Below are 12,869 nucleotides of genomic sequence, written 5' to 3'. Positions count from 1 at the left end.
TGCTCGGTACGTTATTATTCAGCGAAAATGGAGGCGTATATAAACTTAATTATTGTAGAAAAAAAACCGCACCATTATTTTGATTTAAATACTATTACTAGGGGGAAAAACTTTACGATTAGTGCTTTTAATACAAATTCAGTGAGATCAGTTTAGGTCATTCCGCATTAAAACGACCATGCGGCTAAACGAAGTTTAATGAATCTTTCAACAGCCAAAAAGGAAAAAAGAAAAGAAACAAATTAACGGAATTTGCCGTAACATATTAAACTGCTTAAAGCTACAATTTCACCAGTTAACTTCGGGACATAAGTCAAACAATGTTCGTGTTTCGAATATGATATGGAATATCTGTATGTAGGGTTTTCAATAAACTAATTTCCACACACCAGGGGCAATGCGAATGGCCGCACTTAGTGTGCATGTATATGTATAATCGCTGAATACATTATCTAACAGTTACGTTGCCTAATGTTTGGGCAAATAATTTGGACTTCCGCTGATAATAATATTGACCTAGAAAGACCTTGCTTTAGGCAAATAAATGTTTTGAAACAAAACACTCCGCTACAGTTTGGTTCACGTTTGGCAACAAGTTAGCCGGAGCACACTGGGCAGCAGAGCCATTGACTGCGTCTTTAAATCCTACAGCCAAAAACTCCTCCTTCTCCCGTCACACGGCAGCCCTGCAAAAACCCTTTTAATTCGGACTGTCACGGTGTAGTTGCAGGAAATGACAAACAGGAGGGAAGCAGACTCGCTGGCATACAAGCCGAAATGATGATTTATACCAGAAAATGGAAAATGTCGATTTAATCACGTGTAATGTTATTCTGTTGAAAGAAGCGTGAGGATTTGCACTGGGCTGACTGCTACATCGCATGGACATCCGTAGTGTAAGATCGCATCTTCCAAGTTCAAGAGAAACATTTTTCATGTGTTTTTTTCTGCAAGATCTCAGCGTCGTGATCGTCCTCAAAAGCATCACACCATTTGATAGATTACGGGAGAGCGACCGCCACATGAAATGTGGATCTTCTGCTGAAGTGCAGTTTTAAAAGCTTTTTGGGAGGTTTTTCCTGTTTGTTTGCATATACAGTCGTAGTACGTTTTACTCATGAAAAATAATCTTTGGAGCGGTTCCCGGGACATGAATATGGTGATGCCGAACAAAAGTGCGGAATGGCTGCAGTATGAACTGGAATCCGGCGGGAGCTCCCTGCTCCTGCTGGACTGCAGATCGCATGAGCTTTTTGAATCGTCTCATATAGAGACGGCCATCAATTTAGCGATCCCAGGACTGATGCTCCGGAGACTCAAGAAGGGTAATCTGCCCATCAAGTCCATCATCCCCAATAACGAGGATAAGGAGAAGTTCTTGAAGCGATGCAAGACGGACACCGTGCTTCTGTACGACGAGGCCACTTCGGACTGTCAGGAGAGCGGAGCGCCCACTTCGGTCCTTGGTCTTCTCCTCCTGAAGCTCCGGGACGACAGCTGTAAGGCTTTTTACCTGGAAGGTACGCATATTCCCGACTGTCTGCATTTGGCTGCGATAACTTTCCGATCTCGGATCTGCCGCTAGCGTAAAATAAAACCCATTCATCATCTCGCATGCGGACGCAGGTCCAGCGTAGGTCCACGGCAGCCCAGGACTAGAATTTGCCATTATTAAAATCCCCTTTCCCGCTTTATCATAGACATTAAAGTTCGAGCGACTCGAAGCGATCAGAGATTTGTGTTGGTGTTTTATTAAAAACACATTTCAGCAGTTTACAAAACACATATCAGATCAAAACTAGTTTCAGCAACATTCAGTTGTATTTCAATTTATTGGCATTAAATAATGTTCTGTGGCGGATACACAGTCAGTGTTAGTGTCCAACTAATTAGTCACGGTGGCTTTTAATATTATTGATTTCCAAAAGCGCTATTTATTCTACTCCAGAAGTGAGCAATGCGCTCAATCCCCCAACCCGAGTACAGTTATTATATATACAGTGTTTATGGAAAGATTTTTTTCTTTTGCTTTGGTAGATTAATAAGGAGCTTTTAGTCTCGATTTAATTGCTTGGCTGCTTGACTTTTTCCTACTTGTGCTCAGACGTAACTATAGCTAGACTTGTAGGTGTGCGTTTGGATTTTCGGATAACTAGGTCGGCTGTTAAAGGAGAAATATACGTTTTTGCTTTATATTCAGTGACAGCTCGCATTGAACGCTAAGCAAATGTTGTTGTTTTGGGATGTGAAATAGAGCAAAAACACGAAGCATGCCCCCCCCAAGGGACGATCGCAGCGTGGTGCTCGCCTCCACATTGATCATTTATTATTGCTTACAGTATCCGCCGAATTACGACGTAAGAGTAACAATGTCACAAAGGAAACTGCGAGCTAATAAAACCAAAGGCTCGTCTGTTTTCTATCACTTATTGCAAGTGTAATACAGTGCATGCAGTCGGTTTTTGCGATTTAAAAAATTTATGAAAGAATGCGAAGGAGCTCAAGATGTATTCAATTAAATGTCCAAAATGGCTGCGCCATGTTGTCTGGGTGGTAAAAGGCGACGATTTCATGAATGAACAGGAAGGGAAACGGCGGCTCACCTGTGAAACACGCTCATAAACAAATAGCGAGCATCGGGAACAGACTGTTCATTGTGGCTTTTAGTAATTATATCCGCGTCATGTGATCGTGCTGTATTTACATGGTATATCCCGAAATGACTGTCATTCACAAAAAGAAAAAAGGCATATCATTACCGCACTGTGCTTTCATTCTGTTTCTGTTAATACTTTGTTATGTTATATTCATTACTATATTCTTTAAGTACTTATATAAATTAGATCGTACGATATTTTGCTGAATTGATTGCTGAATACGCATGCTATTTAGTGGTTGAGTTACAGACCCTTAGGGAATTGGCAATAACAGACATTGACTGTACTGTCAAAGGTTATATGATAATGATACGGAACTTGGAAACCGATGAAGGATTATGCAGCTTATTATGTGTTATGTAAAATAACACACCTAAGGTCAAACAATACGAATACAACCGAAACTGAACAATACAGCTCCCGTGTGAATAATAAAAAACGTGCCGAATTATTAAAATAACGAATTTATTATCACATTAATTTGTATTTCGGTGTCGTCATTTTACAGTAGCACGAATATTCGGGGGTTATTTCCAAAATCGTGCTGAAGTGGTTTTAAAGGGTTTTCCGAGGTCCTTTACATCGCTCACAAATATGGCTGTTGGTTTGCAAATAGTAGCCACAGTGTAACACTACGTGTGGCAGTGGATGTACTGGTGTGTACGGACGACCTCAGCTATCCAAAAATCAGTTTGAAATGAATAGATGAGTTGTGTAAGTTTTCCTATAAGAGTTCATCCACTACTTCTGCTACCTGTATGGTTGTTGTCATTTTGTTTTTACATTATTCCTATTGTAATTTTGACGTTATTATTGTATTGACATTATTATTTTGAAATTATTCGTATTTTGAAATACTACTACTCCTACTCCTACTCCTACTACTACTACTACTACTAATAATAAATATTATTATTATTTTTATTATTGCTGTTGTTGTTATTGTTACTAAAAAGGACTGGGTATCGTTTGCATTTTTCCAGGGGGGTTCAACAAGTTCCAGACGGATTACCCTGACCACTGCGAGACCAGCCTGGACACTTCCTGCCCCAGCAGCTCACCCCCAGCCTCTGTGCTGGGCCTGGGTGGGCTGCGCATCAACTCGGACTGCTCCGACGGGGAGTCTGACCGGGAACCCGGCAGCGCCACCGAGTCGGAGGGGAGCCCGTTGCCCAGCAACCAGCCAGCCTTCCCCGTCCAGATCCTTCCATACCTGTACCTGGGCTGTGCCAAGGACTCCGCCAACCTGGACATCTTGGGCAAGTACAACATCAAGTACATCCTGAACGTGACGCCCAATCTTCCCAACATGTTTGAACACGACGGCGATTTCAAGTACAAGCAGATCCCCATCTCTGACCACTGGAGTCAGAACCTCTCTCAGTTTTTTCCCGAAGCCATCTCTTTCATTGGTGAGCACCCTGCCTTTTTATCATTGCTATGTCTTCATACAATCTAGCTGCACACAGTGTTTTGGGCATCTCTTGTTTGCCTGATTGACGTATCACTCATTGATAGCTATTCGCAGGATACAGTGTTCAGTATCTTCCCAAATGATTCGTAAGATTTAATAATGTATTGCCATTAATTAGCTGCCAGGGCGAAATCCTTGATAGCTATTTCTCAAATATGTATAATTAATATTAGTCTTAGTGTGGGGATACCCATTATAAAGTCATTGCTGGTGTCAATTATCGTTAGGGTAGGAATTAGTAATGCAGGACATAGTTTAATTATTTAATCCTTTAATGTTACTGTGCTGACTTGACCACATGTGCTCAGTAGACCGTAGAGCGTTCGCTTAAGGTAAAGGTTAAAGTTTTCTGGAATTGCTTAGTTACCTTAAATTGTCTGCAGATTACACTTCTCAGTGCATGAATTTGTCAGTTTCGTTGCTGTCAGTATAATATTAACCAGCATGTAAAACCACGGCTATAAGCACATAAAGATTTCTTGATATTCGAAAGCCTGCAGTTTCATCTAAGCGGGGAATTCTGAGCTTTTCCTTCTTTGTGTAAATGGGATGTGAGGATCACGGGCTCCTAAGCAGAAACGGCGGCGTTATGTGTTCATTCATCTGTGTTAAATATAACATGAATGAAAGAGCTTTTATTGTAGGGAGTTATGTGTTTAATTTACTGTTACTGTCTTGTCTCATAAAATAAACAGTCAGGCAGCAGAGACCTTGTGCAGGATTACAGTTTTCAAGATGGAGGCTGTGCAGCAAGTAATTTAATTCAGTTTTGCCAGTGCTTCTGTGAAGTGCTGCTTTTTAAGTGTGTTATTCTATGGCTTATTTGCTACTTGGTATTTTAAAAGTTGGTATCAATTTAGTTTAACCATGAGGATTTTATTAAAGCTTGCAAAAAATACCAAAAAGACAAAAAAAAAGATGTTTGCAATGTAAAAGGAAGCATGTTCTAATACTCAAAACGTTCTAGTCTTAAAACCTTCATTGTGCTGCATAAATCGAACTGCAGCTCTAGGCTTGGCCACAAGGGGCACTGTATATTCATTGTCGTTTGGATATCTTTGTGGGGTAAAGAGACTGCATGTGAATCAATGTGCAGGAGATGTGATACTGCATGCTTATGAAAGGAAATGGAGACAGACAGGTTCTGGAATGTAATTCCGGGCGAGCGTCTCTCCGAGGAAGACGCTTTAGACACGTTTCAGCATGTCACTCTTTACTGGAAACTCAGGGGTTCCCACTCCAATGAACTGAGTGCCGTTGTTTCGTGTTTTATGAAAACCAGAGACTGTCTGAATGAGTCCTCTTATGCCCAAGAGAGAGGAAAGAGGTGGAGGTCCCCAAAAGCCCAAAGATTTCTGGATTTTCATGGACACGGCAGTTCCTTTGAGAGGATCGGTATAGAATAGGGGAGTGACAGGCCATTGCAGAGATGAACAGCCCACAAGCTGAGGAGCGATGAGGGAGCTCTGTTACATTTTGCCGTGTTTATTTGGACGCTGTTGCTGTATATTTTTATAGGAGCAGTTTACATTAGGGATGCCGCTCTGCGGAACAGCCTCCTGGACATGCCTGGCTTTTAAAGTGGCCACCCTGACATTAAGCAGACTGCTTACTGGCTGCTAAATCCACTATTGGATCAGCTCAGCTATCAATAGCATTCTCATTCATTAATTGTTTTGGGGTATCTTGTTTAAATGACCTTCTACTTCTCTCATCGCAGACGGGCGAGCATTTCAATGCGAGTGTGATGTACCGGGTTCCTTTATGATTCCTAAGTGGAATTGTGATTCAAGAGGCCCATCAAAGCCAGGCAGGAATCTTTTTGGTTTTTGGAAAGTATTCTGTTCCAAGGGAATTTTTACACATATTTTAGGGGTTATCTTGGAGATTATTTGGGGGTTACTTATAGAAAACCTCAAACTTTTAGTACTTGTTCTGTTTTTTCCATATTCTGCGGGATGTTAATCAGATATGACTTCCTACGATAGGGCAAAAGATATACTTATCGATGTGGCTGTGTGTGAAATGTATGGTGCATCTTTGACGGACTGGTAATCTCAGCATCCTTCCTGGTATTATTGAAGATGTAGGTCCATTGAGGATGTATGGGCAGCACCACGAGATTCGGGAGAGAGCCTGTTTTTTGGTCTTCCTGTGTCCTCTTGGTATCATGACATTATCATGCTTGGCGATCAAACTGCTGACATTTCTATTCTTTTTTCTTCAATTCTTAATTTTAATATGAGTGCTCCTGTAGACTTAGTCATGATAACAGAAAATAGAGAGTTGAGAGGGTGTCCACTCTCCAGCTCAGCTACTCTATTTCATATTGGAGACGAGTAAATATTTGTACAGTTTGGGGGTAAAAGAGCTTTGTGTGATCCGTGGATGACCATTTGTGTGTCTCTCATAGAAGCACCTCTGAGTATTCCCTTCCAGATATAGACATTACATAGGATTTTGAGGTACTGTAGTGATCTAGGAATTAAAACAATGATAAAAGTACATAATTCTGTATATTATATTTTGCCCAGTATAAGATTGTAAAAATGAGAGATTTTCCTGTTTTTGTTCTTGTTGTTGTCGTGCTGCAGAAAAAGTTTCCCCGTGTCGTGTGGTCTGGGTTTTCTTCTGCTTTGTAGAACCAGGAAGCTGCAGAAATTATGAATAAACACATTAAACACGAGGGTCAGCCAGCAAGTCAAGTCCTGTGTTTTTCACCAGGGACAGCAGTTCTCTTCAATGGCTGGCTTCATTCAGCCTTTTCTAATCACGGTGATTCTCGTGTTCTGTCAAAAAAATTGTTAGTTATTTATGGCACTCAGTATACCAATTAATGTTATATTTTCAAACCTTAAAATGGCCTTGCTTAAAATGGTGCACTCCTTGCTGCTGTGATGGAGATACAGCAGGAGGGAAAAAAGTGGGCAAGCCCTCTCATATGAAATATTTATGCATGAAATCCCCCCCCCCCAATTCAAGATGACCTAAATCTGAAGTCAAAATGTGTTTTGGGAAGGGTGGGGGGCTCTTACATCCTCATAGCAATAAAAGCAGAATGATTCACAATGGCTTAGCGTTTCACCAGCCACCTTCCGGCAATGTTTTGAATCAGTCTTTCTTTGGCACATTTATGTTTGTTTTTTTATTCTACAGTAATATTTTAGATTTAATATTTTATATATCCCTAATTCAGGGCTCCATTTGTCATGAAATGTTTGACGACCCGGAGACAGAAAAGAACAGGCTGTGTGTGTTAGACGCCAGTGACTGGGCAAGAGTATGATAACAATTAGCAACGACAAAGTATATTACCCAGAGTGCTTCCAAAATGTCTACTTTAAGATATGAAACCCTCCCTGTGGGTTTTGTGTATAGCAGTCCAGTTAATGTCCACAAAGATACAGTAAAAACCTTACAGAATTGCGCCCACTGAGACTAATGTTGTTGTTCTCTTTGCCCCTTAAGATGAGGCTCGTTCCAAAAAATGTGGGATCCTGGTGCACTGCCTGGCAGGGATCAGCCGGTCTGTGACCGTGACCGTGGCCTACCTGATGCAGAAGCTCAACCTGTCCCTCAACGACGCCTATGACTACGTCAAGCGGAAAAAGTCCAACATCTCGCCGAACTTCAACTTCATGGGCCAGCTGCTGGACTTCGAGAGGACACTGGGCCTCAACAGCCCGTGCGATAACCGCTCGCCCAGCGACCAGCTCTTCTTCACCACGCCGACCAATCACAACGTTTTCCAGCTCGACACGCTGGAGTCCACTTGAAGGCCGGTCGCCGGGAGGATGGGTGGGCGGCCACCCGGTTGAATGTTTATTTTCTGTCTCCTGTAGCATTTCAGACCTGTTGTCCAGGCCAGGCAGCTAACAGGGGACAGCGAGCAGGTGGCACCTTGGAATTCAGCTTTACCTGCGAGGGTCCACCCAGGAATCTCTGCTGCTCCTTTGGCGATTAAGAGGAGGCCCCGTGCGCCTTTCAGACAGACTGCTTTTTTGTCTTATTTCAGAAAAAAAGGAAGTAATAGACTGGAAAACTGCCACAAAGAGCTTCATACAAAGAGGGGAAGATGAAACTGCAGCCCTTAACTTATTTTCTGTGGAGACGACACCTTGGCTTTGTTGACTTGGAGGGTGCCAGCAGAGTTTCCACTGGGGTGCTGTCTTGTTTATTTTTTCATGAGGGTGAACTCACTCTACTGAATGTAGGGTCAGATCTCAAAACCAAGAAACAAACACACTTATCATCACGTATGCATATAAAATGTATGTACTATACTATATGCGTTCCGTGAATATATAATATATAAATATATTTTATATATATATATAAATAAATATATATATAAAATATATATGTTTTATAAAATATAAATACATGCAAACAAGTTACTTTCTTGTAGAAAAGAATCCGACTGTAACAAAAAGAAATGAGAGAAAAGAACTTATGGCTGTTTGTTTTGCAGACTGCCCCCCTTCCCCCCCCCCCCCCACCCCAGCCTACGTTTCTAATGACGTAATGCAGTTTGCACAGTGGTGAAGCCTTTCACATCTTGGCACTTAAAGCTGGTACTCCAGCCGTATAAAGGGACGTTCAGAGTTCCGCCGGGACGGCCAGTTCTAGGCTGTGACGTGCCGCTGCAGTCCTTTAAAAGCTCATTGTTCCTAACGGCATACAAAAGATGGACCTCTTTCTCACATTGATGAGCCTTGGCGATACTACTACGGATATTATTATTATGATTATTATTATGATTATTATTATTGTGCCAGAATAGGCTCCGCTCTCTAGCAGTGTAGGACTTTGTCCGCTGAAAACAGATAGATGAGACCCGTTTCTTTAAATCACTGGTGCTGCTGCTCCTCATGGCTGCTGGGGAGCTGGAGCAGCGCACGGTGCCCACAGAGGGCTTTCGTTGACAGAAACATTGAGTGGGTGGATGAGGTTGGATGAGGCACTGCAGGAGTTTAGAGTTGCTTTAAGCTGGCCTTATATAACCTTTGTAAAGCATTTCTAATGCTGACTGTTTGATACTGTATTTGTATTTGACTTCACACCTGTTTTTGTTTTTTGTTTTTTTTTTTTTAAAAAAAACATTGGAAAAACAGCCTAGTAATAATGAACATGCCACGTGTTTTTTTGTGACTGGTCCGAATAGGTGGTTCTCATTCTCTGCAATACGAACGTTTTTTTTCTTTTAATACCGATCTTGTTGTTTTTCAATTCCTCTACTTTTGTATAAGATCTCTGAGAAATACAGCTGAAGCACTTGGGTTTATTTGTAACCTGGGGTGACAAAGTATAAGGCTATAAAGGAACTGGCTAATAATTTTACAGTCTTTAATACTGGGAACAATTAACCAATGCATTTGCCTCTGTTCTTTGAGAACGGTTTGATTAGAAGACCTGGTGTCTATGGGACTTGATTCTTGTTTTTAAACTAATATCTTTCATATGTGTTTAATCTTGTGGCCTTGAAGTCATGTGGACCTAATATGCAATCTTAATCTCCCGGTCATATTGAAAATCTCAAGTCTCTTTTCATGCTTGCAAGAGACGCCTTTTTTCTTACGTACGATCTCAGTCACGACTCGGACGCAGCGATACCATAAGAGCCAATTTACTTGCACCCCGGGATTTTTCTTTCTAAAAAATATATTTCACAATGGAGATTTTTTTTTTTTAATTTAAGAGAATATTTGCTTTCCATCTGCTCTTGGTGGAGGAATGTGTCTTTTTAACAACTATAAGAGGAACAACACTCTTTCCTTTCTCCGTTTTGTATATTGCCAGAGCACAGGACCCGCAGTTTCTGTGAAATACCTTGTAGCGCGAGTTTGAAGAGAGTGCCAGATGAGCTAAGGTTGGTTTTAAGAGTGACAGTGACTAAAATGTATTTCTTACCTCACCGAGGATTTTTTCAGGGATTTTTTTGACAATGCATCTGCATCGTGTTACAGCTCCACGTAATATTGTCATAGCTGTTTTATATGTGCTGTATACATTTTTTAAGATGCAATCTATATATGTGTATAAAACTTGGCTTGGTTTCAGGGCAGTTCTACTTTATGAAGGATATAAAATTGACCCTATGTATTGTATAGTATATGAAAACCAATACAAGACATGTTTATACTACAAATAAATATTGAATTATTTTTTCTTTACAAATGTTCTGTCCTTATTTTTCCGCTTGTGGTTTGTTCCCATAAGTAGGATTCGGGTCAGAGAGATGGAGAGTCTTGCATGACTAGTTGTTTGTTTAAAACCGTTAAAGTAAAACACTTCATTACAGAGCTTCTTTTGTAAGAAAGTAAAAGTGAAAGGATACATGTGGTGCTTGTTATCGTGTCAGGAGTGCGTCCTTAGGCAGGATATCCGCCCCTTTAGATCAACATTGAAGTGGTTTACCAACCCATCTGCATAAGCATGGCATTGCTTTCCAGTATAATGTGTTTTAATTCAGTAGCACCTGCTCTTGCTAAGCCAGGCAGCCCGGGTGTCCACATCACCAATCCACATCACTTATCTGTTCTCTGATATGATCTCCTTCATACAGCATCCTAGATCTGGAGATGGGGAGAGCTGTAGATGGAGGAATCCCAATCTTTCATTGAGTAACAGCCATTTATGCAGTTTGGATTGGCGGCACGGTAATGCAGTGGTTAGTTCCCAGGTTCCGTGTGTGTGGAGTTTGCATGTTCTCCCCGTGTCATCATGGGGTTTCTTCCGAGTACTCCGGATTCCCCTCACAGTCCAAAAACATGCCGAGATTAACTGGAGTTACCAAATTGCCTATGTGTGGTTGAATGGTGTGTGAATGTGCCCTGTTATGGGTTGGCGGCCCATCCTGGGTTGTCCCCTGCCTTGCGTCTCTGGGATTGGCTCCAAACTCCCCACGTTCCTGAATAAGATAAGCAGTTATAGAAAATGGATGGATGGATGGATGGATGCAGCTTGGAGAAGAGTGACTGGCTGCCTGTCCTGCCTGGTCTTCCTTGAAGTAGTTTTCTCAATGATGCTTGCTGCCTTCCAGTATCATTGGGGAAATCTGTGCCCTAATACAATCAGATGCATTTAGTGTCTTACCGTAAATCACCAGCAGACTGTATCAGAGACCTGGGTGTAATAGTCTGATTAACGTGTCTGGCTTTGTCAACCACCGTTTTTTTTTTCTTTCTTTACAGTAATTCAGACACTTCAACTTTCAGAGCACAGGGTGCTGTATTGCCCCAATTAAACCATCGGTTTCTCAACAAGCAAATGTGTGTCTCATCACCATATTGATTATTCAGCATTTATATCCTAGGGCAAAGGACATTTTGAGGATACGAGCCATTTGTGATCCTCTGCATGCACGCATTTCTTACAAATAGGCCATGAGGTGAGTAAGTGCAGGTTTCGTAACGCCAGAATATCAAAAACTGAAGCCTATGTAGTTCATATGCCCCAGCAGAAATGTTCCATTTCACTTTATTCAGCATTTTGTCTGTCGATCGAGGGTCACTTCCGTTTTTTTTCCCTGATTTTCCTTCGTGTGACGGGCAGCTTCTTTCAGCTTTTCTCACCAGGGAATCAAAGGCTTCACTTCTGGATGCCTGTCGATGGCTGGAGCTCCCAGGCTGAGATAAGGCATCCGCTCCCCTGTCTGATTTCCTGTTCCTCTGCGGTCGGTTTTGCATGCAATGGCAGGTGACGGCGCGATATCCGATTGCTCAAAGTACCACCATAGCCACTTCCCTTTTTCAGCCCAGACACAGTCATCGCTGAACGGGGGGGGGGAGGTTAGGCAACACAGTGCTGCTTTTATTTCAAGTAAGAAGACACTGGTGCTGCTCTTTACCACACCTAATGCTAATTATACTGAAGACAGGACAGCTGGTTCAGGCACACTTCCTGTTTACAAAGACGGCACCTAACAATGCTTCTATAACCAAGAAAAACATACCGATAAAGAATTTAAGTATATCAGTTAATGTTTACAAAGTACCATAGAACACCGCTGCTCCTAGTTTACTACTTGTAATAATATTTCAGAGTTTAATCAAAGTGTGTTCTTCAGTGACAGAATGGATTAATATAAGCACTTGTTTTCAGTTTGCAAAAAGCTTTAAGGTTGAAAGCCACACCAGTACTGCCTCTCCTTTATTATTTAAAGCTCTCACTGAAAGTAGGTGTAAACATATTAAAACAAATAGGAAATTAGGTGAATATAGGATGTTGATTAATATAAATAGAGAATGTAAGAATTCTAATTTGTGTACCAGTATGATTTGTTTCTTATTTTTTTTGCGGAAATAGATCGGACTACGTGGATAAGCATTGTAGGTGTTCTTTAGTATTCATGAAGACACCTGATCGCCGTTTGTTGTTTTCAACTGCGTTCACCTATCTGTCCATTGCCTCAGGTTTTCACTGCAACCCCTCTGCCGCTGCTGTGAATGGATGTGAAAGGATCCCACATTTACCAACCGAAAAAAAACCCCCCAAACAAAGCCTTCAAAAAGACTCCCCAGCTGCAGGCTGATACGTTTCCCCTTTCTTAGCTTATCTCTGTTCGCCCTTTAAAGCAGGGGGAGCTGGGAGCGCTAAACACAACCACCGCATTCCTCAGGATACTAAAGTTTATTGAGATGCGTTATGTTCATATTCCGGAAATAACATGTTTGCAAAGTGCAGCCACTGTGAGATACTGTGAAACTGTGAGATAGATAAAAGGAAGAAAGAGAGCA

At 41.5% G+C, this 12,869-nt stretch overlaps 1 protein-coding gene across 1 annotated transcript; it reads left to right on the top strand.

The window, feature by feature from the left end:
* The first annotated feature begins 683 nt into the window (after positions 1-683).
* On the top strand, positions 684-8,354 carry dusp7 (dual specificity phosphatase 7). The gene is made up of 3 exons (XM_023799738.2): positions 684-1,520; positions 3,641-4,069; positions 7,600-8,354. Exons 1-3 carry the CDS (start codon positions 1,118-1,120, stop codon positions 7,905-7,907), a joined length of 1,140 nt encoding a protein of 379 aa, XP_023655506.1. The 5' UTR covers positions 684-1,117; the 3' UTR covers positions 7,908-8,354.
* Positions 8,355-12,869: the final 4,515 nt, after the last annotated feature.

The sequence above is a fragment of the Paramormyrops kingsleyae genome, chromosome 8 (assembly GCF_048594095.1).
Source record: "Paramormyrops kingsleyae isolate MSU_618 chromosome 8, PKINGS_0.4, whole genome shotgun sequence".
Classification (NCBI taxonomy): Eukaryota; Metazoa; Chordata; class Actinopteri; order Osteoglossiformes; family Mormyridae; genus Paramormyrops; species Paramormyrops kingsleyae.
This window is presented reverse-complemented; position numbering and strand designations above follow the sequence as displayed.

What these genes read in the sequence shown, in the direction of transcription:
- dusp7 (XM_023799738.2), top strand. Translation starts at nt 1,118, where the DNA reads ATGAAAAATAATCTTTGGAGCGGTTCCCGGGACATGAATATGGTGATG. An exon ending in TAAGGCTTTTTACCTGGAAG is followed by an intron (nt 1,521 to 3,640) that starts GTACGCATATTC and finishes GCATTTTTCCAG; the next exon opens with GGGGGTTCAACAAGTTCCAG. An exon ending in CGAAGCCATCTCTTTCATTG is followed by an intron (nt 4,070 to 7,599) that starts GTGAGCACCCTG and finishes TTGCCCCTTAAG; the next exon opens with ATGAGGCTCGTTCCAAAAAA.